Source organism: Myotis lucifugus, unplaced genomic scaffold (genome assembly GCF_000147115.1).
Source record: "Myotis lucifugus unplaced genomic scaffold, Myoluc2.0 scaffold_18, whole genome shotgun sequence".
Lineage (NCBI taxonomy): Eukaryota > Metazoa > Chordata > Mammalia > Chiroptera > Vespertilionidae > Myotis > Myotis lucifugus.
The window spans coordinates 10,134,104-10,159,607 of record NW_005871066.1 but is presented as its reverse complement, the minus strand read 5'-3'; the positions used below and the strand labels follow the sequence as shown (position 1 = coordinate 10,159,607).

Genomic DNA, 25,504 nt, shown 5'->3' with positions numbered 1-25,504 from the left:
TGGGGGGAGGGGACCAGGCCTGCAGGGGAGGGCAGTTAGGGGCAATTGGGCCAGCAGAGGAGCAGTTAGGTGTCAATTAGGCTGGCAGGGGAGTCGTTAGGGGGTGATCAGGCTGGCAGGCAGAAGCAGTTAGGGGCAATCAGGCAGGCAGGCAGGCAGGCAGGCAGGCAGGCAGGCGAGCAGTTGGGAGCCAGCAGTCCTAGATTGTGAGAGGAATGTCTGACTGCCCGTTTAGGCCCGTCCCAGATTGGAGAGGGTGCAGGCTGGGTTGAGGGACATACACCACGCACGCGCCCCCCGCCCCCCTTGTGCACGAATTTTGTGCACCGGGCTTCCAGTCCAATTATAAGTCCTGTAAACGTAATAATCACTCCCTTCTTATCTTTGTAAACTTGAATTTCCACATCCAGTTAATTATCTTTGACTTATGTAAGGATATAGGAACAGGTAAAAACCTTATTAGCTTGAACTAGCCTAGTGGTTAAGAGTAGGTTTTGGTATCAAGCTTTTTTATATTCAATTTCTTGATTTCACTACTTACTGTAAGTCTTTTAGAAGTTTCTTAAACTCAAAATGTTAATGGTTTATAATGCATTTCTTTCTTTGTAGACCATACCCTTTTGTTTTATTCTATTCTAAATTTCATGGGCTAGAAATGTGTGTTGATGCAAGGACTTTTGGGAATGAGGCTCGGTTCATCAGGCGTTCTTGTACACCCAATGCAGAGGTAAGCTTATAGAAATCTTTTTGGGAGGCAGGGGTTGGAGGGGTATGTGGAATTTGAGTATTAACCACAGAAGTCTGGTAGCCTAAAAACACTTTTTAACTGTTGATGCATTTTATACTCCAGCATCTTTCCATTGTGAAAATTTAGGTAATATTGGCTTTGAGGTCTTAAAAATTACTTTACACATTGAAGAAATTTTGATGTTTCTTGTAAGAGGAAATACTAGATTCTGTTTATCCTAGAAGATTCTGTATATATGGGTCAAATATATGTTCTAATTTGATCAAGGTAGATGACAACGCTGAAAGCTAAAATGATTTTATATGTGCTACAATAAAATTGTATTTTAATTTTGAGTATATTTCTGGTTTTGTTGTTTTTCATGGAAAAATAAAAGTTTTTAATTTTATTGTTATATAATGTTACACTTAAGAATGTAAGGTTTGAAGCCAGACTTACTAGATTCATGTCTTCTCTTTGACTAGCTAGATTTATAATTTTGTACTTCAGTTTTATCTGTAAAAAGGTGTAATGAGAACTAAAGTGGTCATGTAAAGTACCTAGAGCAGTGTCGGTCATAGAAAAAGTACAGTGTTAACTGTACCATTACTGCATTTCATCAGGTTAAAGATGCCATCACTTTAAAAACTCCCTATTTCAGAGATGCTAAAAGGTGAAAAAATATGCATTGTAGAATTGATAAAATACAGTATTTTCTTTTCAGTACAACATGGTGGGCTGTAGAGCTTGCATCAGACTTGCATTGATGTATCACTTTCCCAGTTGATTACCACTGATTTATAGTTACAAGTCTTGTAATTAAATGCCATTGTTTTCCATGTTGTATTTGTGAGTTACTTTGAATAGTTTTCAAAATGGTAGGGTGAGATGCTTCTAAATGTAAAAAATAATCTATAGAAATATAAAATTGTTCTTTTAACTAATAGGTGAGGCATGAAATTGAAGATGGAACCATACATCTTTACATTTATTCTATACAAAATATTCCAAAGGGAACTGAAATTACTATTGCCTTTGATTTTGACTATGGGAATTGGTAAGTTCAAATCTGTAAATAAGATATCTGTTCTTTCAAAATATTTCCTTAATGTCCACAACTTTTTATTTTTATTTACAAGCATTTTGGTATCAGCTTCCATTACAGCAAAGCTGCTTAGTTCTTTTCCATATATTCCTTAATTACTACTGTAATGAAAATGCTAATGGTAATTATGACTAGTAATCCTGATTCAGCCATACAACACTGACCTTATTTTTTTAAAATATGCAGTTTTATTATTCTGTAAAAGGTAGTAAAATATACTTAACAAACTTTCCCTTTTTAAAACTACAACACTGACCTTGTTTATGTAAGAATTTTTCCCTTCTTTTATTTTTTATTTGTGTAATTGCTATGCAATATTATATCAGTTATATTAGTTTCAGTTGTTTGATATGGTGATTCTACATTTTTATACCTTACAACCTAATTACCCCACTAATTCTTTTAATAGCTCATCATGCAAATATCAAATATATTTCTATATTCCTTCACCTTTTTCACCTATCCCTCTACCCTCCTCCTCTCTCCGAACCATCCCTTTTGGTCTCTATTTATAGTCTGTTTTTGTTTCATTCGTTTGTTTTTTTAGATTCCACATAGTGAAACCACAGAGTATTTGTCTTTCTCTGTGACTTATTTCACTTAGTGTAATATCCTTTAGGTCCATTCATGCTGTTGCCAATGGCAAAATTTCATTCTTTTTTATTGCTGTGTGTTAATCCAGTGTGTGTGTGTGTGTGTGTGTGTGTGTGTGTGTGTATGTGTATGTGTATGTATACCACATCTTTTTTATACATTCATTTATCAATGGACACCTAGGTTGTTTTCATAACTTGGCTATTGTAAATGCTGCAGTGAACGTAGGGATGCATGTATCTTTTCAAATTAGTGTTTTCATTTTCCTCTGATAAGTACTCAGAAGTGTATTTATGATTGTTATGGTATATCTATTTTAAGTTTTTTTGAGGGATTTACATACTGTTTTCCAAAGTCTCTGTACCAGTTTGCAGCCCCACCAACAGTGCAAAAGGGTCCTTCTTTCCTACACATCTTCCCCCACACATTATTTGTTGACTTTGATAGCAGCCATTCTGACTGGTGTTATCTCATTGTGGTTTTGATTTGCATTTCACTTATGATTAGTGATGTTGAGCATCTTTTCATATGTCTGATGGCCATTTGTATATCTTCTTTCTTTGGAGAAATGTCTTCTCGTGTCCTCTGCCCATTCTTGATTGGATTGTTTATTTTCTTGTTACTGAGTTTTATGGGTTCTTTATATATTTTGGATATAAGCCCCTTATTAGGTATGTCATTTGCAAATATCTTCTCCCATTTTGTAGGTTGTCTTTATGTTTTGTTGATGGTTTCCTTCACTGTGTAGAAGCTTTTTAATTTGATGATGTCCCCTTTGTTTATTTTGATTTGTTTCACTTGCTCAAGTGGACATATTAAAAAAGATAATCTTCAGACTGATGTCAGATAGTTTACCACCTCTGTTTTCAGAAGTTTTATGATTTCAGGCATTACATTTAAATTTTAATCCATTTTGAGTTTATTTTTGTATATGAGATAAGAGAGTGGTCCAGTTTTCCCAACACCACTTATTGAAGGGACTTTCATTTCTCCATTTTATATTCTTGCCTCCTTTGTCCCTAAATAGGATTTAGTATTTTGTATATTTTAAAATTATATGTAAATTAGAATCTGTATGATTTTTGCATTCCATCTTTTCTCAGTCATTACTTTTTGAGGTTCAGTTCTGTTATGTGTAGTTCCAGTTCATTTATTTTCACTGATGGTATTTATCTATTCCACCATTGGTGGAGCTTTAGAGTTACTAAAAAGGCTTTTATGACTTTATGAGCATGTCTTCATGTGTACATGTTCTCTCCATGATAGGGACCTAAGGGTAGAATTGCTGTGTTGTAGAATGTACACAGCCTCAGTTTATATTAAACATAGATGAATAACCAGTTTGTATTCCGTTTTACTTCCTTGCTCCACTTTACTTGTCTTTCTCTCTGACTTTAGGTCCATCCATGTTGTTGCCAATGGCAAAATTTCATTCTTTTTATTACTGTGTGATAATCCAGTGTGTGTGTGTGTGTACCACATCTTTTTTAAAATTGATGCTAATCCATGTGAAATGGCATCCCTTTTATATTTTAACTAGAGGCCCAATGCATGAAATTCATGCAAGAGTAGGCCTTCCTTCCCCTGGCTGCCGGCACCGGCTTCCCTCTGGCACCTGGGACCCAGGCTTCCCTCAGAGCCCTGGCTTCATCCGGAAGGACGTCTGGTCTAATTAGCATATTACACTTTTATTATTATAGATTACATTATCCTTAATTGTTTTTATGGACCCAAGGATCTTTTAATATGTTTGTGATTTTGGCTTTCCTTTCTTATGAATTGCCTAATCATTTGTTCATTTTTTCTGCTGGGTAGTCTTTTTCTTACTGACTTTTTTGAAGGGAGAGGGTTGTTATAAGTATTTCAGTTCATTTCCTCCTATTCTGTATTTTACTTTTTAAATTTTGTGTGGTACCCTATGGAAATGCAGAAGTTTTTAATGATCATTTTGGTTTTTGTCAATGAAAACCCTCTTACTTTAGCATGCACTTCTATTTGATTGTTGAGTCAGATTTATTGTGATACTTTACATGTTTCCTTTTTGGTCCTTTCTTCCCAAGACAGTTGGAAATATTGCAAAAATGGTTATTTGCTCATTGCTTTAAGAGACACTATCCCACAGTGGTTAAGAATATAAGTTTTTAATAATCTGACTGGTTTCCAATCCTAGCTTGATCGCTTATTAGCTGTATAACCTTGGACCAGTTTCTTTTTTTTTTCTAAATATATTTTATTGATTTTTCACAGAGAGGAAGGGAGAGGGATAGAGAGTTAGAAACATCGATAAGAGAGAAACATCAACCAGCTGCCTCCTGCACACCCCCTACTGGGGATGTGCCCACAACCAAGGTACATGCCCTTGACTGGAATCGAACCTGGGACCCTTCAGTCCGCAGGCTGACACTCTATCCACTGAGCCAAACCGGTTAGGGCAGTTTCTTAATCTCTTAGTGCCTCAGTACCTCATGTATACTATGAGAATAATAACACTCTCCTAACAAATTTTTTGAAGATTCAATGAGTTAGTATGTGTTTAAAACAGTTCCTTGCACAAAATAAGTACTTAATACGCTTTAGTGTTGCCATCATTATTATATGCAATTCTGTTATCCTGAAATCAAAGAAGACATCTAGAAAGAGTTTCAAGCTAGTTCCTATTAAACCTGATTTGGGGAGGTAGGAGGTAGACCATTAATATTTGAATTCTACCTGATTCAGAGAATTAGGCAGTCAGGCAGTTTGACCTGTGCCTTTCTGCTGGTGTTGAAAGTGAATGAATAGGAGTATTAGAAACTTAGCAAATTATTATTTTTATTTTGAACAATTTTGAATCTACTTAAAACATTCAAGGTGGGAAGTTTCTATTATTATTTAACCTACATTTGGACATTTATCCTAGAAATGAACTAAATCTTGGTGGTAGAGATAAAGAGATCAGAGCATTAAGAAATATTGAAATGAAAAATGTGGGCTTTGAACTCCTACAGACCTGAATCTGGATACCATCCCTACCACTTATTAATTGTGTGACTTTGGATAAGATACTGTTTCTCTCTTGAGTTTTAATCTGTAAAATGAGAGCAATAATTATCACTACTGTGAAGATGAAAGATAGTTATTTATTTTTCAAGCTCCCATTTGAAAGAGGGAACACTGAAGGGCAAAAGGAAGCACTACTTGAAGTTTTTCCAATGTAGTTTTTTAAAGAAACTTGGTTATTGAGACCATTTGTAAAGTATAAGAGAAACTAATTAAGGTTTGATATTAATTATACCTAGCATTTTTTTTATTTAGGTCAGATTTAGGGTATTTGTTATTTGTATACATACTTTAAAACACTTTGCAACCTCTCAAGTAAATACAGTTTTTGTCTTAATGTGAGCCACAGTATCCTTGTACTTAAAAAATTTTTATTGGAGTTTTTTTCTGCAAACTGTTACTAATTATCCTTGTGATTGAAGGCCTAGAAATCAACTTTTATTACATTGTTTTTATAAGAAAATAAAATTTCTTTGAGATAGTTACTAGTGAAAAGTAAGGATTAGTGAAAAGTAAGGATTACTTATAATTAGTAATAGCATACAGTTTTGTGGAGTTGCAGCTTAAAATGAATTATAAAATTTTACAAGTTTTTTAAAATGTCTTGAATAACTATTTAACTGGTTATTTTTCCAGTAAGTACAAGGTGGATTGCGCATGCCTCAAAGAAAATCCAGAGTGCCCTGTTCTAAAACGTAGTTCTGAGTCCACGGAAAACATCAATAGTGGTTATGAGACAAGAAGGAAAAAAGGAAAAAAAGAAAAGGATATTTCAAAAGACAAAGATACGCAAAATCAGAATATTACTTTGGATTGTGAAGGAACAACAAATAAAATGAAGAGCCCAGAAAATAAACAGAGAAAGCTTTCTCCACTGAGACTGTCAGTATCAAATAATCAGGTACTGAACTTTGGTTTATTGGTTCTTAATGAAATAAGTTAACAAAGAAAAGTAATTTGGCATATTTTAGCCTCTTTTTTGTTTTATGTAAAGTTCTGTAAAATTTCTAAGTTAAGTCCATTCTGTTATTTAATGAAGTACTTATACACATAAAATACAGGTTCTGCTAGAATTTATACCGTATTTGTTAAACTACAAAGAAACTACTCACCCAGCAAATCATTGCAGAATTGAATATAAGATTTTCCTAAGGCTGGGTAATTTTAACAATTCTTCCAGATTGCACTGTCCTTGTATTCATAGTAAGTGTTCTTATTCAAAGTCTTAAACTGTAAAATTTCCTTTCCTTTAATATTTGGGACATAGTTAAATCAATTATATATGGATGACAGACAATATTTTTGAGAGGAAATTGTCTTAAAAATACAAGATAATTTTGGGGAAAGGTTTGGCCTATACTTTTGCCCTTCCAGGAAACACTTTGTTGTATGTCCTCTAAACAAATGGAAATTAGGAGGGACCATTTAATCATAAAAATTAACATTTTAGTCATCTCCAATACCCTATCTTCTAGGAATAATTTTCTGTAAGTTTCAAATTAAAAATTTTTTGAGCACTTGGTATTTGTAGGCACTGGGTTTTATGAAATAATTTATGTTTATGTTTTGGGAAGAATATAAACATAAGGCTATCCTACCATATTGACCTTGTAGGCCAGCGGTTCTCAACCTGTGGGTCACGACCCCTTTGGTGGTTGAACGACCCTTTCACAGGGGTCACCTAAGACCATCCTGCATATCAGATATTTACATTACGATTCATAACAGTAGCAACATTACAGTTATGAAGTAGCAACAAAAATAATTTTCTGGTTGGGTCACAACATGAGGAACTGTATTTAAAGGATCAGAAGGTTGAGAACCACTGTTGTAGGCTCTATGGATAAGAACACTATTCATTAGATCTTTAGCAAAATTGATTTTGGAAAGTTTCCTGAATTAGGAAACCAGTTTTAAATTTTTGAAATGGACTTGTAGGCTTGTAATGTTTATGTTGAATTAATTGTAGTTGAAAGACATTTAAAGTAGTTCAGTGCCCCTATTATATGTGGAGTGGTAGTTTTCATAAAGCAGTTCTTTCCATCTCTCAGGAACCAGATTTTATTGATGATATAGAAGAAAAAACTCCCATTAGCAATGAAGTAGAAATGGAATCAGAGGAACAGATTGCAGAAAGGAAAAGGAAGATGGTAAGTTGGGAAGCTAGTAGCTGCTTCTTGCTGTCACTTGGGCTTAGTGATAGCTGATCTTCTCATAGTAATTGTTGCTGCCTTTAGGAGGGTTTTTACCCTGTTCTTCGTTTGAAGTTAGCAAACACCATGTGCCACTGAGCATTTCTTTGGCTTTGTCATTACCATTCAGGTTAATTATACTAACCTTTTGTGTTTTTACTGTGTGTTCATTAGACATTTTAGAATGTATGACATTTAAGAAATTATTTTTTAAACATTTTTGAAGCTGAGAACTATTAATAAATTTTAATGCCAGAATTACTGTTGCAAAATGTCTTTCATTAGTTAAATGTATCCTTTCTCTTCATAATGTAAAACAAAAATGGAATTTTAAAGCTTATAATAGCATCAAATAAATGGCTTCTGAAAACAAAAACCACTACTGTTTGGTAGCTACTATTTCTGTATCTCATACAGCTATCATGAAATAAGGTTTTCATTAAAATGTTTAATACTTATATTCCTTGTACTATATCTGTAAATCCTATATAATAAAAGGCTAATATGCAAATTGACCTAACAGCAGAATGACTGGTTGCTATGACATGCACTGACCACCAGGGGGCAGACGCTCAATGCAGGAGCCACGTGAGCACAACAGCGGTGGCGGGAGCTCTCTCTCACCTCTGCAACAGCACGAGGGGACACACACCTTCCCCCCCCCCCCCCCCCCCCCCCCAGTACACGAATGTCATGCACTGGGCCTCTAGTATCTGTGTAAAAACTAGGACAATATTTATTTTTACCATCCATGCTAATTTAGCAATTGATAAAATATTTAGGCCACTTAAGAAAGTATTATTATATAGTTTGCCCTAAGATTTGAAAATGACTTTACACAACTAAAGATCTCAGTGTGGGTTTTCTGTAGTCCCTTTTATTTCATATGCTCCCTTATTTCCTGTTTTACTGATTTACATGGTACATTCCATGGAATCTCAGGTCTTTGGAATTAGATCATTGTAGGCCTACTCAATGTAAGTCTTTCATCGCCTTGATCATTTCTCTAGTATTGATTCATTAGTGATCTTCAAAATTGTGAAAGAAATGTAGAACTCTTTCATAGCTTCAGAATTTCAGAGAGAGATGGGAGAAAAGAAAAATATAGGAGAAAATATTGAAGGTTTTTTTTTTTTTAAGTTCTGCCTTTACCTAAAAGAATCAATATTGAACCTTTTGTAAGATTCATTTACATCTAAATTACCTGTACCTAACCAGATTACCCTTTCTTGACTAGATTTTCATATTGGACTGTTCATTCCACAATTGCCACAGCTTTGTATTTGCAGTAATTCTGCGGAAACTTTGAGAATGCCAATGTAGGGTATTACTGATTTCTATATGAGGTATGTGTCTGGTAGGAGGACCTTTCATACAACTGCTTTTAAAAAAAAATTAAAAAAAAAACACACCTGGAGGTTGGTTCTGTGCCCATACAATACTTTTATTCAGATTGCATTCTAAGTTTATATGACTATGGGCTACTTTAAAAATATCTCCTTCTACCAAAGCTGAGAGAGGTAATAATACTTAGAACATCCTCATTTTCTGACCCAGAAGAAAATAGTGATTTTTTTTGCTGATGTTGAACATGGCAGAACTTTGGATAGACAGACAAAAAGGCTTATTAGAAATCCATTTTTGGTACTGATTTTGCCTATTAGCATGCTATATTAATATTTAAGAATACTTCATTTTTATATCACTTTTAGCATATTCATTTTAACTTCTCAGTTGTGCAACTGGGTTATTTTTCATAGGAATAAAATGTGGAAAAATTGAAAAAGTGTAAATGTTTAGAATTTGTCTGGTATTTTAAAGGGATATGAAATATTTAAAATCTTTGGCTTTTGACCTCAAAGTCAATTGCAGTGTTGCTATTTCTAATTGGTATGGTTGTTTCCCACTGCCAAGATATTAGTATTTGTAAGGACAAAACAGTTGGTTTTGAAAAGTTTAAATACTAATTAGCATTTACTTTTCTACTGTTTACCTTATATATTGGTTAGGTTAACATCAGTAGTTGGGAAGATAAAGTTAACTCCTGAGGAACTTATGTCAAACTGATTTAGATTTTCTTTTGTAACAGGTCAAACTTTATCCTTATGAGTATAGTAGGAAATACTAGTTTTCATGTGTGTTCATGAAGTTGGAATATAAAAAGGAGTCAGTCATATTCTCCTCTCAGATAAATACCACATAGTTTCCAAATTCAAATATGCTAGAGCCCATCCTTTTGAAGTATAGCTTGAACCATGTGAAATTACTGATTTGACCATTTTTTACCTACACAGATGGCAATTTTATATACAACCTAGTATTTAGCATTTTGCCCAGTCTCTAAAAATTGCACCAGGGGATTTATGTATTTTCATTGCTGGTTTGATCTTTTGGTGAGAATGAAAGACAATGTCTCTGCCTTCATGGGCATTTACAAAACAATTGCAATGCAGCAAGAAGTGTGGTAAAGGAGCTAGAAATATAGCTTACAGCTGGGGGGATCAGACACTATTTCATGAACTAGGTAGTATTCATGATGGACCTTATGAGTAGGGTATAAAGTGCAGATTAGCTTATAGCTAAATTGTATGGAATTGAATGGATGGTTATTTCTCCAGGGGAAAGAGCCTGGAGGTAGTTATAAATGTGATAAATGGTAAATCATATTTAGGTACTAGAGGCCTGGTGCATGACATTCATGGGGTGGGGTGGGGGTATCCCTCTCGCAGTCCGGGACCCTTTGGGAGGTGTCCGACTGCCCGCTTAAGACATCCCGCAAGGGGTCTTTAGAGCTGCCACGGAAGCACAAGAGGCTCCCACCACCACCCTTGCGCTCACCAGCCATGTGCCCAGCTTCTGGCTGAGTGGCGCTCCCCCTGGTGGTCAGTGTGCGTCAGTGACTGGTCTTTCTGCTGTTCGGTCGATTTGCATATTAGCCTTTTATTACATAGGATTATAGGCTGATTATTTTGGGGGAAAGGGAGATAAGGTTGGTTGGTTGATGATTTCAAGAAAGTTTATTGAAATATTACTATGTGGCCCAAGTAGAAAGGTGTTCTTAATTATTAACATTTTCCATTTTCCTCCATTATATTTTGTCTCTCCCCTCCTCCCCCAAAGTTGTTACCTGCTTATAAAATCAAACTTATGGCTAAATGGTATGTAACTGAATAAATGTATTGGACATTTCCTTTTTAGCTCATGAGAAGTACTTCTTGGGCAGTAGGTTGGGATCGATTTGGGAGATTCTTACAGTCAGCCCAGTTAAGTTATGGCAATTGAAACATTAGTAGGCTGTTTATACTCACCTGAGTCCAAACCAGGGCACTACTGAGTAGACTCCCCCAGGTACACGACAGTTGCTGTGAGGTGAGGTTAGTGGCTATAACCTTGTCAGAGGTAGAGTGTGCCAGAAGGGAATTAGATATTGGGAAGGTCACCTTATTTTGTTGGAATTAACAAGTGAGCAATTAAAATACAAAGTCATTGAAAGATTTAAATTAAAAAGGAGGCTTGTCCCCCTCCCCGTTTAAAATTCATGAAAATAACCTTCTTTATAGTATTTTTAATATATTAAATATCTCTAATATGATATCTTTAAATATCTTTAGTATATTAAAATTTCAAAATAATTTCCCATAATCTTATGAAAAGACTATCTTGGGAATATATAGTCTTAATAATATTTGATGGCTTATTATACTCAGATTTAACTGGAGTCTGTGGAAGATGGTTCAGGATAGAAATTACAGAAACAAAAGGGATATGAAAGGATAGTCACCTAGGTATGAGAGTCTTGAATTGTCAAGCAGCTAGGATAATCTAGAATTATATATCACTAGGATATAAAGTATGAAAGAGCAAGAATTTCTAGTTTTTCATTGTCATAGATCCAGCTCCTGAGGTGGGGAGGGGAAGGCCTGCCTTTTATAAAAGTAGGTGATCAACAGATGAGCCTACTAAGTGTTTTATGGCAAGCATTTGAGGAAAGATATAGGTTCATGAGTATGAACTAAAGGCTTCCTTATAGCTCAAGTTGTGCCCTGAAGACCTTGCCAGGATACAGGATCCCTCATTATTCTTTCAGCCCTCATCCTTCACATAAAAGTATTCCACAGAACTCAGATTTAAGATGTTTTGTGAAGGCCTGGCCAGCGTTGCTCAGTAGTTGAGCATCAACCTATGAACCAGGAAGTCAGGGTTTGATTCCTGGTCAGGGCACATGCCGTGCTGCAGGCTTGATCCCCAGTGTGGGGCGTGCAGGAGGCAGCCAATCAATGATTCTCTCATCATTGATGTTCCTATCTCTGTATCTCTCTCCCATCCTCTCTGTAATCAATAAAAAAATATTTTTAAAGTAAAAGATGTTTTGTGAAAAAAAAAAAAGCTCTGTGGCCACTTGAGTTTAGTAAACCACATACCATGTCCCAAACTTTGAGATTCCCAGTATACATGCCGTGCTTAAAAACTCAATAAATTGTTAGCCGTGGCCCCAAGGCTCGGTTGGAGCATTGTCCCGTACCCCCAAAAAGGTTGCGGGTTCAATTCCTGGTGAGGGCACATACCAAGGTGTGGGTTCCATCCCGTCGGGTGTGTGTACAGGAGGCAACCAGTCAATGTTTCTCTCTCATACTGATGTTTCTCTTTGTCTCCTTTCCTCTCTCTAAAATCAATAAAAACATATCCTCAGGTGAGGATTTGAAAAACAAAAAACTGTTAGCATTTCCTAAACTTGTACACCCTTGCAACTTTTTTGTGGTGACATATTGACATCCCAGATTTTTATTCCATGGAATACAGAGAAAACACTATACAGATTCCATGCTGTTACTAATGCCTCTAGAAAGTGACTTAAGAAGATCAGAGATGCAAAAGAAATTTTAATAGTAAAATTAGGGAGAGTAAATTTGTTGCCGGAAAAATTATCTGATGACATACTATCCACCTCACTTTCCTCTCCTTATAGCATGATTAAATTGATGTTGATTACTAATTTTAATTTTCTGAAGTCCTTTTTTCTCTTATCATAGTTTAGGAATTATGTTTCTAAAGAAGAGTAATTAATGATATTGTAGTATTGAAGAGCAAAAGGAAACCTGTTTATTTTTATAGGTTCAAACAGAATAAGGACATTTAGCTTTAGCTGTCCTGGAATCAAGATTTCTAAAAGTTTGTTTAAATACTTAAAGTTATATGCCTTCAAATAACAGTGACACATGCTTTATATAATGTATACACAATTCTTAGTCACTTAACAAAAAAAAAGAAGACAAAGGTCCTTTTGGAGGATAGGCTGTAGGAAATATGTGAAAATCAAGTAGAAAACAATACATAAGGATAAACGAAATTGTCGTGTGGTAGAGAAGAAATGTTGATAGGATAAGGAAAGTTACTTGAGTAGGGAATTTTTTCCCCCTAAAATATATTTTTATTGATTTCAGAGAGGAAGGGAGAGGGAGAGAGAGACATAGAAACATCAATGATAGGAGAGAATCATTGATTGGTTTCCTCCTGCACACCCCCTACTAGGGATCGAGCCTACGACCTGGCATGTGCCTTGACGAGAAATCGAACCCGTGACCTTTCAGTCTGCAGGCCAATGCTCTATTCACTGAGCCAAACCAGTTAGAGCAGTAAGGAATATTTTAATTTCTCTAAGTCAAAGCTGTAGCGTGGCAGATTGGCTCTACCCTTCCCCTTTCCTTTAAAAGGCAAGATTTTCTTTGTTTTTAAGAAAAGCCCCTTCCTACCTGATAGCAAGGTCACAAGTCCCTAGATTAGCAAAAATTAAGTCACAAGTCCCTAGATTAGCAAATTTCCCGCAAAAACTACTATGATGGAGCATCCACAGTTTATAAGCTTATATTTACTCAATTTAAATGACCCAATATCTCTAATTGGGGTAAATAATGACAGTTTACTCAGTGAAGTGCATTTTTTTAGTTGCAATATTATATAAAATTTTAATTCATGTTATTATGTAGCTTTGAACTATATGGACATTAGGTTTCCCACATTTGTTGAATAGGAGGCTTAGACAAGATCTCCATAGTCTCTTCCAAATATAAAATTATATGATATCAATGTGTTTTTACATTGAAGCATAAAGTTGAAATAAAAATTCTCAAAATTTTCGAGTGATAAAATTCTATGGAGACATTAAGCAGCATTTCTTTTGCTTATGGGAAATGACATACTCTATATTTGCTTTTGTATACCTAGAAACTATATAAAAGCCTAAGCTACTGTTACAACTGGATGACCTGACCACTGGCCAGTAGCTATGACACACACTGACCACCAGGGCAGACGTTCAACGCAGGAGCTCCCCCGGGTGGTCAGTGCGCTCCCACAGCCAACCTCCTGCTGTACCTCCCCCTGGCTGGCTGGCCACCCGGATCGCCAGCCAGGCTGAGTCATGGTTATAGAATATGCATGTCTTAGTAGTAGCCTTATATGACAAGTATGATCTAAACTATATCAAGCACAGATGTTAAAGTCTATTGACTGTCTGCTGGGTTTCATTACGACTCTGAATTTCTCTAATCCTTTAAACAGCTGTCACTGCCTCAAGCTATACAAAAAATTGTTAATTTTTCACATGGCTAGTAAATTTTCATTCTTTAAATACTGCATAGCTGGCTAATGTATCAAAGAATGCATTAGATGTAATGGTGAATATAAAAGCTGAATGACATGAATCTAATTTAAAATAAAAGTAGATCTGTGCTGATTTTTTTCTCATGTAGAATATCAGACACTGTACATTTCCAACATTTGTGTTTTAAGATGAAGCTGGGTTAAAGCTATTAAGATATTTAACAGTTGTAGTAAATGTAGGAGCAGTTATGTTTTATGCAGAATGCCAGTGGTTAATTGTAAAGAGTGAATCAGGAACTAGGAAACTTAGATAATAATTATAGTACTGCCTTGCAGCAAGTCACTTACCTGTGCTTGCATTTCTTTTTCTTTTTAATGTTTTTATTGATTTTTTTAGAGAAAGAGGAAGGGAAAAGGATAGACAGAAATTACGATGAGCGAGAATCGATCGGCTGCCCTCCCGCAAGCCCCTTCTTGGGGTTCAAGCCTGAAACCCGGGCATGTGCCCTGACCGGCAAATCGAACCAGGGATCTCTTGGTTCACATGTCGATGTTCAACCACTGGCCACACCAGCCGGACTGGGCTTAGATTTCTTATGCAGCAAAGCACTAGATTATTTTTTAAGATACTGACCAGCTCAGAAAGATTATTAGTCATCTCTAAATAAAGGATTTTGCTTTGACTATCAAGTAGTTGTATTATTTATAAGGGAGTTGTTTTTAATTGAATGAATTTAGTCTTTACATCAAATAATCTTATCTCTGACCCTCACACCATATCCTAAACAAGTGAATATTGGACTATGTCAAAGAAAACTTCTTTAGGCATAAATTCATATTCATTTTAGAAAACCCTCTATAATCATGATATAGAATGTATCTTCATTGGGTGCCTGGCTTATGGGTAATTATTTTTAACACAAAACAATCCTTGCTAAGGCAAGTTTAAGTTTGTTTCTTCTCAAAGAACATACTTTTCCCACATTTATTTTTTTTTTAAATTTAAATAAACACATTAATAATTATCCTTTCCTTCCCCACCCATCCCTATTGAACAGGTGAAGCAATTATGAAAATTATATTTTTCAGTTGCTCCAGATTTCTAAATTTGGGGTTTTAGAAAAGCCCTGAAATATGGAGACCAAGGGTATTTTATAGAGAGCCGTAAGATAAAAGGGGGTTGAGTAAAGTGATTTTAAAAGACTAGGGATGAATTATCTAAGGAAAGAATTCAGCTTTAAAACTCCCATTTCTAGTAAAAAGATGCAGATAATGTATCTATGAACAAGTAATCTTACCTTTTTGGACCTGTTTCCTTACCTGTAAAATAAAGAGGGTGAGGATAACACATTTTGTGAGACTGACACGTTCACAGTATGGCAATTTAACTACTTAGAAACATATAAGTATTCCCTGAGAAATTCTGTTGACGTACTACTTTTTTCCTTCCTTTGTTATATTCAGTAAGGGAACAAATACAGGAAAGAGTAGGCAGTAGATTCCAGCGTGTAGGTGTTTGATGCTTGAATCTTTGCTTATTACTGGAACTAAAGTTCCAACTGAAAAGACCATTCAGCCAGACCCCGAGTTTCTGATTTTTCTTTCTTCCCCCCACATCCATGGCAATAGAGAAGGAAACACAAACGGATCTGAGCCTCATGGCCTGGTTCTTTGATTTGGAGAAATGAACAGTTGATGGATGTACTTCCTGTTTCTGGCTGAAAGCTGAAGCATTTGCCAGACCCACTGGCCAAGGCACTGGGTCTTGGTTTTAATGTTCTCTCTCCAAAAAGAATTCATGCTCACAGGAACTATTGCTGTTCCACAGTCCCTGCCTTGAATGTCAGGGTAAGACAGGAAGAGCAGAAGGTAGAGGAATGCCATGTAAGAACTATAATGGAGGGCAATGGAGCCAAAGTAGAAATAATTAACACTCATGGAATGCCTACCATTTTCCAAGTACTGCTAAAAACCTTAACAGCTATTTTCTATTTGAAATCAGTAATGATTTGGTGAAGTGTAAGTATTGTAATAAGAGGCTCTAAATAAAGGTTAACTAGGGTTGTTAAGTTGTCTAGGGTCACGGAGATAGTAAATGACTGGTAGAGTCATAATTTGAACCCAGGACCACACCACAGGATATCCTGCTGTCACATGTCAGTAATATATTCACTCCTTACGGTTATATGAATTTAACCTTTTCATCATAGAACTTTGATTCGTATTTTAAAAGGCTGACTTTTCTATTGAGAAAAAAACGTTTTTATTTTGTTAAAGCAAAATATAGTTTATTTTTTGAGCCTTTTGGTTTTGTTTTGCTTTACCCATAATCATCCAAGTGTCCCTTTCATGAAATATATTTGTAATGTCAGGCTTACTGAGATGTTCGGGATTCTGAAAGATCTCGAATGAATATAAATGTGTTCCCCCATTATCTACCATCAGAAGTGTTTTGCTAACAGTATCATAAAATTTTTCTAAATTTGCCATGAACATTTGGACTTTTGAATTTTACTTTAGAGCTGTGATATTTATGTCACTTAAAATTTAAATTTCATAGACAAGAGAAGAAAGGAAAATGGAAGCAATTCTGCAAGCTTTTGCCAGACTGGAAAAAAGAGAGAAAAGAAGAGAACAAGCTTTGGAAAGGATCAGCACAGCCAAAACTGAAGTTAAAACAGAATGTAAAGATACACAGATTGTCAGTGATGCTGAAGTTATTCAGGTATTCTTATTCAGGTCCAGTTATATTTCACCGTTAAACTCTTTATACCCGATTTAATTACATTTATAAAGAATTTTTAATGTCTGATATTAGCCTTTCAATAGCATTTCTCAAATCCTATGAGAATTTAGACTTGAGATAAAGATTCTACTTGTTATGTTTTTTATTAAGAAAATTTTAATTATGTCAGTTAGTACATATTGGAATTCATAAAGAAATTTGGGGAAGTTAGCTTCTGAAGTAGATTAGCGCTATTAGATTTCAACTTCTCACTTATGTAAACATAGTATTAAAAGTTCCATTCTGTTGTATTTTGAATTAGGAACAAGTAAAAGAAGAAACTGCTAGCAAGCCAACCCCTGCCAAAGTGAATAGAACTAAACAGAGAAAAAGTTTTTCTCGCAGTAGGACTCACATTGGACAGCAGCGTCGGAGACACAGAACTGTCAGCATGTGTTCAGATATCCAGCCATCTTCTCCTGATTTGGAAGTTACTTCACAACAAAATGATATTGAAAATACTGTACCTGCAGTAGAGCCGGAAACTGAAACTGCACTAACAGAAATAATTACTGAATCTGAAGTTCCAGCACTTAATAAATGTCCTACAAAGTACCCCAAAACAAAGAAGGTATGGCAGTTAATGAATGTAAGAACAGCTTCCTGTCTTCTGTGAAATATACTTATTTTTAAAATTCAGCCTGTAACACCTCATAAGGAATAGAATAAGAGGCATAGTTTTTATACTTTAACTAAAAAATTGCAAGACTATAAAATTAGTCAATTTAAATGTTTATTGTTATGAAAACAGTAACAATTGAGTCTATCAAGACCTACTTTTTTATTTTAGTATTGTGATTCAGGATTTCTTTAAATAATTTTGCCTACTCTATGTACTAAGTTTACACTTAAGAAAAATAACTGGTTTTAGATGTTATTTTTTCTTTGGTCTTGTATTTTTTTTTATGAATTCCACATTATAGGCAGATTATAAGAATTAAATGTGAAGAAATTGTGGATTTCCATAGAATGTGTAAAAATTCATAAGGATAGTTTTAGATCAGTTAATAAAAATTTTTGAAAACCTACCATTCAATTTAATGAAGCAGCATGAGAAACTATTCACTGAGATAAACCCACCTGAATTAAGAAATAACAGAACATCCTTAATGAAGCTTCTGTTTTTCTCCCACTTTTGTTGTTGTTAATCTTTCCCCGAGGATATTTTCCCATTGATTTTTAGAGAGCGAGGAAGGGGGGTGAGTGGGGGAAGAGAGGGAGGGAGGGAGGGAGGGAGGGAGAGAGAAACATCCCACACATGCCCTGACCAGGGCCAGGAATGGAACCTGCAACTGAGGTACATGCCCTTGACCAGAATCGAACCCATGACCCTTGAGTCAGCGCATGGATGCTCTAACCACTGAGTGAAATTGGTTAGGACTTTCCTCCCACTTTTGAATATAGTACACCAGACTGGATGGAGCAGAGATCCTAAAGTAGTAATCTTTAGGCAATTTGGGGAGGGGGTAGATCGTAAATGTATCCTTTCATAACTTCTACGTCAAAATACTTTGAAACTTCAGGAGGTCAAGGTTCGATTCCAGGTCAGGGTACATTCCCAGATTGGGTGCTGGGTCCCCATTGGGAGGCGTGCAGGAGGCAGTCAATCAGTGACTCTCATTGATGTTTCTGTCTCTCTCCCTCTTCCTTCCTCTCTGAAATCAATAAAAATATATTTTTAAAATGCTTTGAAATTTAACTTATCTTGTCTTTGTTCTTAACACATTCAGTAGTTTGCCAGTACTGTGAAACAATGAGAAGTATACTTAGTAAACATCTAGGACTGACCCTGGAGTATACTTTAATGGAGAATCAGAGGGTTAGTTAGAGATAAGATCGAAACACAGTTCTGTTTAATTTGAAATTTGTGAGATCTTGAGCAAACAACCCATTGCCTTAAGAATGAGCAGTTATTTTTGCCCACTTTGGAAGGACAAAAGAAATAATAATCACAACTCTATCTTTGTAATTTTGATTAAAGGGAAAACTCATGTTTAAAAAAGAACCTATTTTCTTGATTACAAATATGACATCATCCCTGATTAGTTACTGAGGCTCGATGCATGAAATTCGTGCAAGGGACTTGGCCCTTGCAGCCTCGGTGGCTTGCCTCGGCCCTAGCAGGCCCGGCTTCATCCGGAAGGTCATTCGGCTGTCTGGTCTAATTAGCATATTACACTTCTATTATTATAGATTACTTGACTAAATGATTGCAGTGCTATAAATTTATTTAAATTCCTGGTCAAATGCCAAATCAATAGTGATTGTCAATGCTGACAGTTTTTTGTTGTTGTTTTTTTTTAATGTACATGCGCTGGTCTCATCTGAAGATATTGAACAGCCAGGGTAGAAAAGCACTGCCCCAAATCAGATTTTTCTAACAAAGTAAACATTTTATACCTAGAATAGAAGCAGTAACCTAAATTTATTTAGTGTTTGTGTTTATAAGATGGTGCTGAAGTCTCTTAGATTTTATTATTTTACAAAAGTTACTGTGTTTCTTTACAAAGTATTATTGTGTAAAAAAATTAGGCATAAAACTAGTGATAACCAAGGAAACGTAGAATGACTTATTGATTTTTGGGGGGGAAATCATATATGAATGTTTGAATTATTTAATTTATCATTTTAGGTAATACATCAATTATAAATTGGGTCTTAGAATGTTCTATAGGAGAATCTGTAATGGCATATATAGTGATCAAAGTTTTTCTTTTCTCTAGCACTTGGTCAGTGAATGGTTAAGTGAGAAGAATGAGAAGACAGGAAAACCTTCAGATAGCCTTTCCGAAAGGCCTCTGCGCATAACCACAGATCCTGAAGTGTTAGCTACACAACTAAATTCTTTGCCAGGTCTCACTTACAGCCCCCATGTGTACTCTACTCCTAAGCACTATATTAGATTCACTTCACCATTCCTTTCAGAAAAAAGGAGGAGAAAAGAACCTACTGAAAACATTTCTGGCTCATGCAAGAAGGTAAACTTTTTCTGGATATAAAAATCTAGGCTGAGCCAAATGTCAATCTCATTGCTTACTACCATTCCTGGTAGTGAAATGCTTTTGGAATCGGCTCTACATTTATAGGCTACATAAACAGCGACAAACTGATTTCTGTTCATTTATTGTTTGATGTATTTCAGCGATGGTTGAAACAAGCTCTAGAAGAAGAAAACTCAACAATTTTACATAGATTTATTTTACCCTGTCAAGAAAGATCCAGAAGTCCTATAATCAATGGTGAAAATAAAAGTCCTCTACTATTAAATGAAAGCTGTTCCCTTCCAGGTATCATTTTTTTTGTACTGTTTTAATGTGAAAAATATGGCCAGATGTGTACCACTGTATATAACAAAGTAATATTCTAGTTATTATGACATGCTTTACAAAAGAAGTACTTTGTTATATATATTTTCACATTTCTGTCCTCCAACCTTTTGGATGAAGATAGAAATGAAAATTTGCAGTGCCATGTTGGTGAGAATGGTTGAATTTTTGGACTAGTTTTGGCTTTTGGGTTGGCTGCTTTTCAAACAGATTCAAAAGGGCTCTTACAATTCAGTTAAATTAACATATCTACTTCTAAGATTTCTTCAGAGCCCTAGATCTGTAAGCCTTTTGGCAAGATAATGCATGCTAATAGTGAAATTAAGTTCGGTGGGGTGGGGTAGGATGGAGAGAGATTGCTTTATATTAGTAATATGTTTAAAAACTCTGAAATTGTTTGGGGATTAAATTCATTAGTAGTAGTTGATATTTTGAGCTTTGTATCAAATACCAGCAGTAAAATTTCTTATGAATTGTTTCACCCAACAGATTTAACGACACCACTAAAAAAACGAAGACTTTATCAGTTGCTAGATTCTGCTTACTCAGAAACCTCCACTCCTACTCCTTCACCATATGCTACACCAACTCACATAGATATTACTTCTACGGACCCATCATTTGCCACTCCTCCACGAATAAAATCAGATGATGAAGCTTGTAGAAATGGTTATAAGCCCATATACTCACCAGTTACCCCAGTAACTCCTGGCACACCAGGAAATACCATGCACTTTGAGGTGAGAAATTTAAATGCAAAAAAAACCCCAAAAACAAACCTCATGGGGATGGTGTTACTTTAATAGCTTTTCTTTTCCCCCTTTAATAACTGGCTTACTAAGATTAGAAGTTTTTAAGAAACTAAAAAAAATTTTGGAACATGCATTTATATAAATTTGAACTTTTTATTTAAATGAGTATAACCTTCAATTTTATTAGTCATACTAAATGACTATATATCAGATTGACCTTAAAGCAAATGACCTTATATGAGAAATGGAAATAAAACAAAAAAGACAGTTTAAAACCACACTCTGTGTAATTAATTTCTCATTTTAAGTTTTCATTTCTATAAATACCATGGATTTAGTTACATATTTTAATTTTCAATTCTAATTATGTTTTTATATAGAATATTTCTTCCCCAGAAAGTTCTCCAGAAATTAAGAGACGCACTTACAGTCAAGAGGTAAGGGATTATTCAACTATTCAAAAAGGTTAAATTGGTGACTTTTTCCTAGTATCATTATTTTGCTTTAACAATTATTAGTAGACTTCAAAATTAGTCTCAAGATGTGGTTGTGTAATTTTGTTTTTATTCTTTAAACAGGGATATGAAAGATCTTCGACCATGTTAACATTGGGGCCTTTTAGAAATTCTAATTTAACTGAACTGGGTCTGCAAGAAATAAAGACTATTGGTTATACCAGCCCTAGGAGTAGGAATGAAGTCAACAGGCAGTGCCCTGGAGAAAAGGACTCTGCCTCAGACCTTCACCTGGGACTCGATGCCGTCGAGCAAACTGCCTTGCATAAAAGCATGGAAACACCTACACATGACAGGACTGATTCTAACAGCCAACTGGAATGTACTCACTCTGGACGAGGCACAATATATTCTTCCTGGGTAAAGAGTCCTGACAGAACAGGTGTTAACTTCTCAGTAAAACTCTAAACTTGAGGGACCTGACACCCTCGCATCAGTTGGAGGTTGGAGGAGGCTTCCGAATAAGTGAGTCAAAATGCCTGATGCAGGATGATACTAGAGGCATGTTTATGAAAACACCTGTGTTTTGCACTTCAGAAGATGGGCTTGTATCTGGTTTCGGACGGACTATTAATGACAGTTTGATCGACGGAAGTTGCACACCCCAGAATCCACCACAAAAGAAAAAGGTTACAATTTTAAAGATTTATAGACCTTTTAATAGTGTTTTTTTCATACTCCTGAGGGTAATTAGTAGGTATAGTATGTATTATATGTAAGGCATTCATATAGGTATTCAAGTTGAATATTTGATATGTACATTTTCAAACCTTTTGTAAATGCCAAGTTAATTAGAAAATGTTGACAGAGAAGTAAAACAAACACTCTAGTCATATGGAAAATTCTTATAAGAAGCATGGTTTCAGAGATTAAAACCTCGAGATGATTATTTTCACCAAAAGAGTAACTTTTAAAAATGAAAACCACTTTCCAACCAAAAAAACAAAGTTGTATATTTGTTACTACCCTTATTTTATATAGAATTAGTAGCCTTACATAGAAATGCCTCTTTCCTCAGTATTTGTATTTTGCAAAGTATAAGTATTATATAAATAATAAATTATCTGATTTACCACCATTATTCATTTGGCATACATAGCAAGACGATTAGAATGCCTTATTTCAGAGGAATGGGAGAAACTACACTTATTATATTTGTTAATAGGCTTATTGCTTTATAAGTCAAAGAATTTTAGTGATGTGTGCTTTTAATTTTTATAACAGAATCCAGTTGGCAACTTTGTGGGAAGCAATGTAGTATAGTGGAAAGAGCACGGGCTTTCAAGTAAGACCTAGGTTCGAATCCCGGCTCCAACACTCACCAGCTGTGTGACCTTGAGTGAGTGAGTTACTCAATTTCCTCATCTGTAAAATGGGGATGATGATATACCTATTTCATAGGGTTGTTGTGAGGATTAAATGAGATAATGTATGTAAATCATTAAATACAATGCCTAGTATATAGTAGGCATTTGGTAATTATTTGTTCAGAATCAAATTATTTTACGTAATTTTCCTAATATAAATATAGTAATTCTCTTTAGAAAAAAAAGAATAGATGGACTCTGACATATAAAACAAGAATAAAAGGTTTGCTTTTCCTTACCTTTCTTAAGGTTTCTTTATTAGAATACCGTAAGAGACAACGTGAAGCGAGGAAAAGTGGCTCTAAAACAGAACACTTCCCACTGGTTAGTGTATCACTTCATGCAAGTGGAAACTTGAGCAACAATGGTGATGGGTGTGGCAACAGGAGTGAAAACGGGGAGTCAGTAGAAAGCACTGCTGGCCTACCTTTAGCAACACCAGCTACAGGTTATAATGCTTCTTCGGAAGAAACCAGCAATAACTGTCCTGTTAAGGAAGTTTCTGCCACCGAGAAGAATGAGCCAGTTCAATGGTAAGCCTGTTTAAAAACCTAATTAGTAACTTTATAACTACAAGTAGTATACCTTATAATGAAAATAGTCTTTGTTATTTGTAAAGTGTTGAAGTCTGCTATCCTGATAAGAACAAGGTTTTGTTAATGAACTGTCTTCATTTTTGTTGTTCTCCCAAGGCTAAGCGATAGAGGTTTGTGGACATAACTTTTGAAAGATCCTCTGTGCTAATGAGTTGTAAAACAGCTATATATTTGCCTGTGTTGTTAAAGGTCCATTGTGGTCACTCCTTGATAGTTTTCACATAAATATTCCTCTCCAAAGAACCTCTATCATAGCCAACATCCTCCAATTTCTTTACCAGTTACCTGGAAAGAATCATCAACTATTCAGTAGGATAAGCAGCTGGAAATAGGATGGGTCTTGGCAAAGGGCAGGAGGCCACATTGACATTGCTCCTTGGTCCCCTTGCCCCAGAGAGCTTCCTGCTAACCTTACAATCCGGACACAAGGTAAATTGTAAAGGGTGTATTTGGTACCATTGGTAATCTGAAGTAACATTCTGAATGTTAATACACGACCCTCCAACTCCCCCTCATTTTCACCAAGAAACTGCTTAAGACAAAGGAATCGAGTCCAATTGAGTACTTCAGAGAGATGAGGATAAAAAAAAAATCTGTTTTGAAAGCTGTGAGGAAAAGAAAGGGGGGAAAAAAAGTTGTTTCCAAAGCTTAATACCAAAGTGGTTTCCCAAAAGATTAAAGACTTGCTCTGAGAGGACATATTTGACTATTAAGTGACAAAGAAAAGTCTGGCTAGTAGTAGCTTCTTTGAATTGATGATACGATTTTATTTGAAAGGACTGCCTCAACTTCGGTGGAGCAGGTGAGAGAAAGGAGTTACCAGAGAGCTTTACTTCTCAGTGATCACCGAAAAGATAAAGATATTGGTAAGTGAGCTTGTTCCTTTGCCAAAAAGTGGAGTCAGCTAATCACTCTGCACCCTTGTTCTTGCAGTTCTAATGTTCTCTTTGGGTCTGCTTCTGCTTCATCTCTAGGGGGAGAATCACCATGTGTCCCATGTTCACCGAGTCATGTTCCGTCTTCACCTCCATCTCATTCAAATCACATTCCCCAGTTGCAACCCAAGGGCCCAGTCCCTTCTTTCAGTGAACTTGTGGAAGGTCAGTAAGCAGATGACCTATCATACCTTTTTAAATCAGAGAGAAGAGAGCCTTTATAAAAAAGTTGGTTTCAATAGTGGAATGCACATTACTTTGGAAGGTTAGTAAAAGGCAACATATATAGTGGAATTTTGCACTTACTATATTTTTCTTCTGCATTATAGATCCTGATCCTGAAAATCTAGAACCCATGACTACAAATGAATGTCCATCCCCAGATGCTTGTAAAAGCCCTTCAAAAATGAGCAAGGTAATAATGTTGACCTTCGAACATGGCCGTTCAGAAAAGTGGATGGTAATGTGCACAGAGATTTTTCTGCAGTATCAAATACCAGTTTATGATTTCTGGACACTTTTCCTATAAAAATTTGACGAAACTATCTAATGTGCTAAATACACTACAGTAGCTTACATTTTCTCTAAGAGTTCCACCCCTATTCTAGGAAATTCATAGATGTGATAATCTAATGTGGCAGTAACTTTGGAAACTAAAAATAAAAAGGAGGAATCTGAAATTGACTTCCTTTTTCTTTGTCCTTAAAGAACATCAATCTATTATTTAAGTAGCCTTGAACTCAGATTATATTTGAGCAATGTAAAAGGTGTTACAACCACAATGGTTTTGGGGGAGCAACTTTATTTACCCAACCTATTTATTATTAGATTGGGTGTAGAAATTTCAATCATGGAATTGAAACTTGCTAAGTGTTTAGTGTGATTAGAGTTTCATTACTTAGGGCAGTGGTCGGCAAACTGCGGCTCACGAGCCACGTGCGGGCGCACACGTACAATGCGATTGAAACTTC

The 25,504-nt window shown here is 35.6% G+C and overlaps 2 protein-coding genes across 3 annotated transcripts in view; one reads left to right on the top strand and one right to left on the bottom strand.

Moving 5' to 3' along the window:
• KMT2E (lysine methyltransferase 2E) overlaps nt 1-25,504 on the top strand; it is an 85,423-nt gene that overhangs the window by 57,319 nt on the left and 2,600 nt on the right. Inside the window, 16 exon segments of the mRNA XM_023751099.1 lie at nt 610-727; nt 1,675-1,784; nt 6,102-6,366; nt 7,517-7,615; nt 16,818-16,982; nt 17,305-17,613; nt 19,766-20,020; nt 20,185-20,329; nt 20,858-21,108; nt 21,501-21,557; nt 21,699-22,034; nt 22,037-22,264; nt 23,252-23,535; nt 24,376-24,464; nt 24,573-24,698; nt 24,863-24,948. Coding sequence (XP_023606867.1) covers nt 610-727; nt 1,675-1,784; nt 6,102-6,366; nt 7,517-7,615; nt 16,818-16,982; nt 17,305-17,613; nt 19,766-20,020; nt 20,185-20,329; nt 20,858-21,108; nt 21,501-21,557; nt 21,699-22,034; nt 22,037-22,264; nt 23,252-23,535; nt 24,376-24,464; nt 24,573-24,698; nt 24,863-24,948 — 2,923 coding nt within the window.
• SRPK2 (SRSF protein kinase 2) overlaps nt 24,342-25,504 on the bottom strand; it is a 138,981-nt gene continuing 137,818 nt past the window's right edge. For both annotated transcript variants that reach the window (XR_002828390.1, XR_002828392.1), the window contains one exon: nt 24,342-24,724. The gene's annotated coding sequence lies outside the window, so the exon portion shown is untranslated. The remainder of the gene's footprint in view (nt 24,725-25,504) is intronic.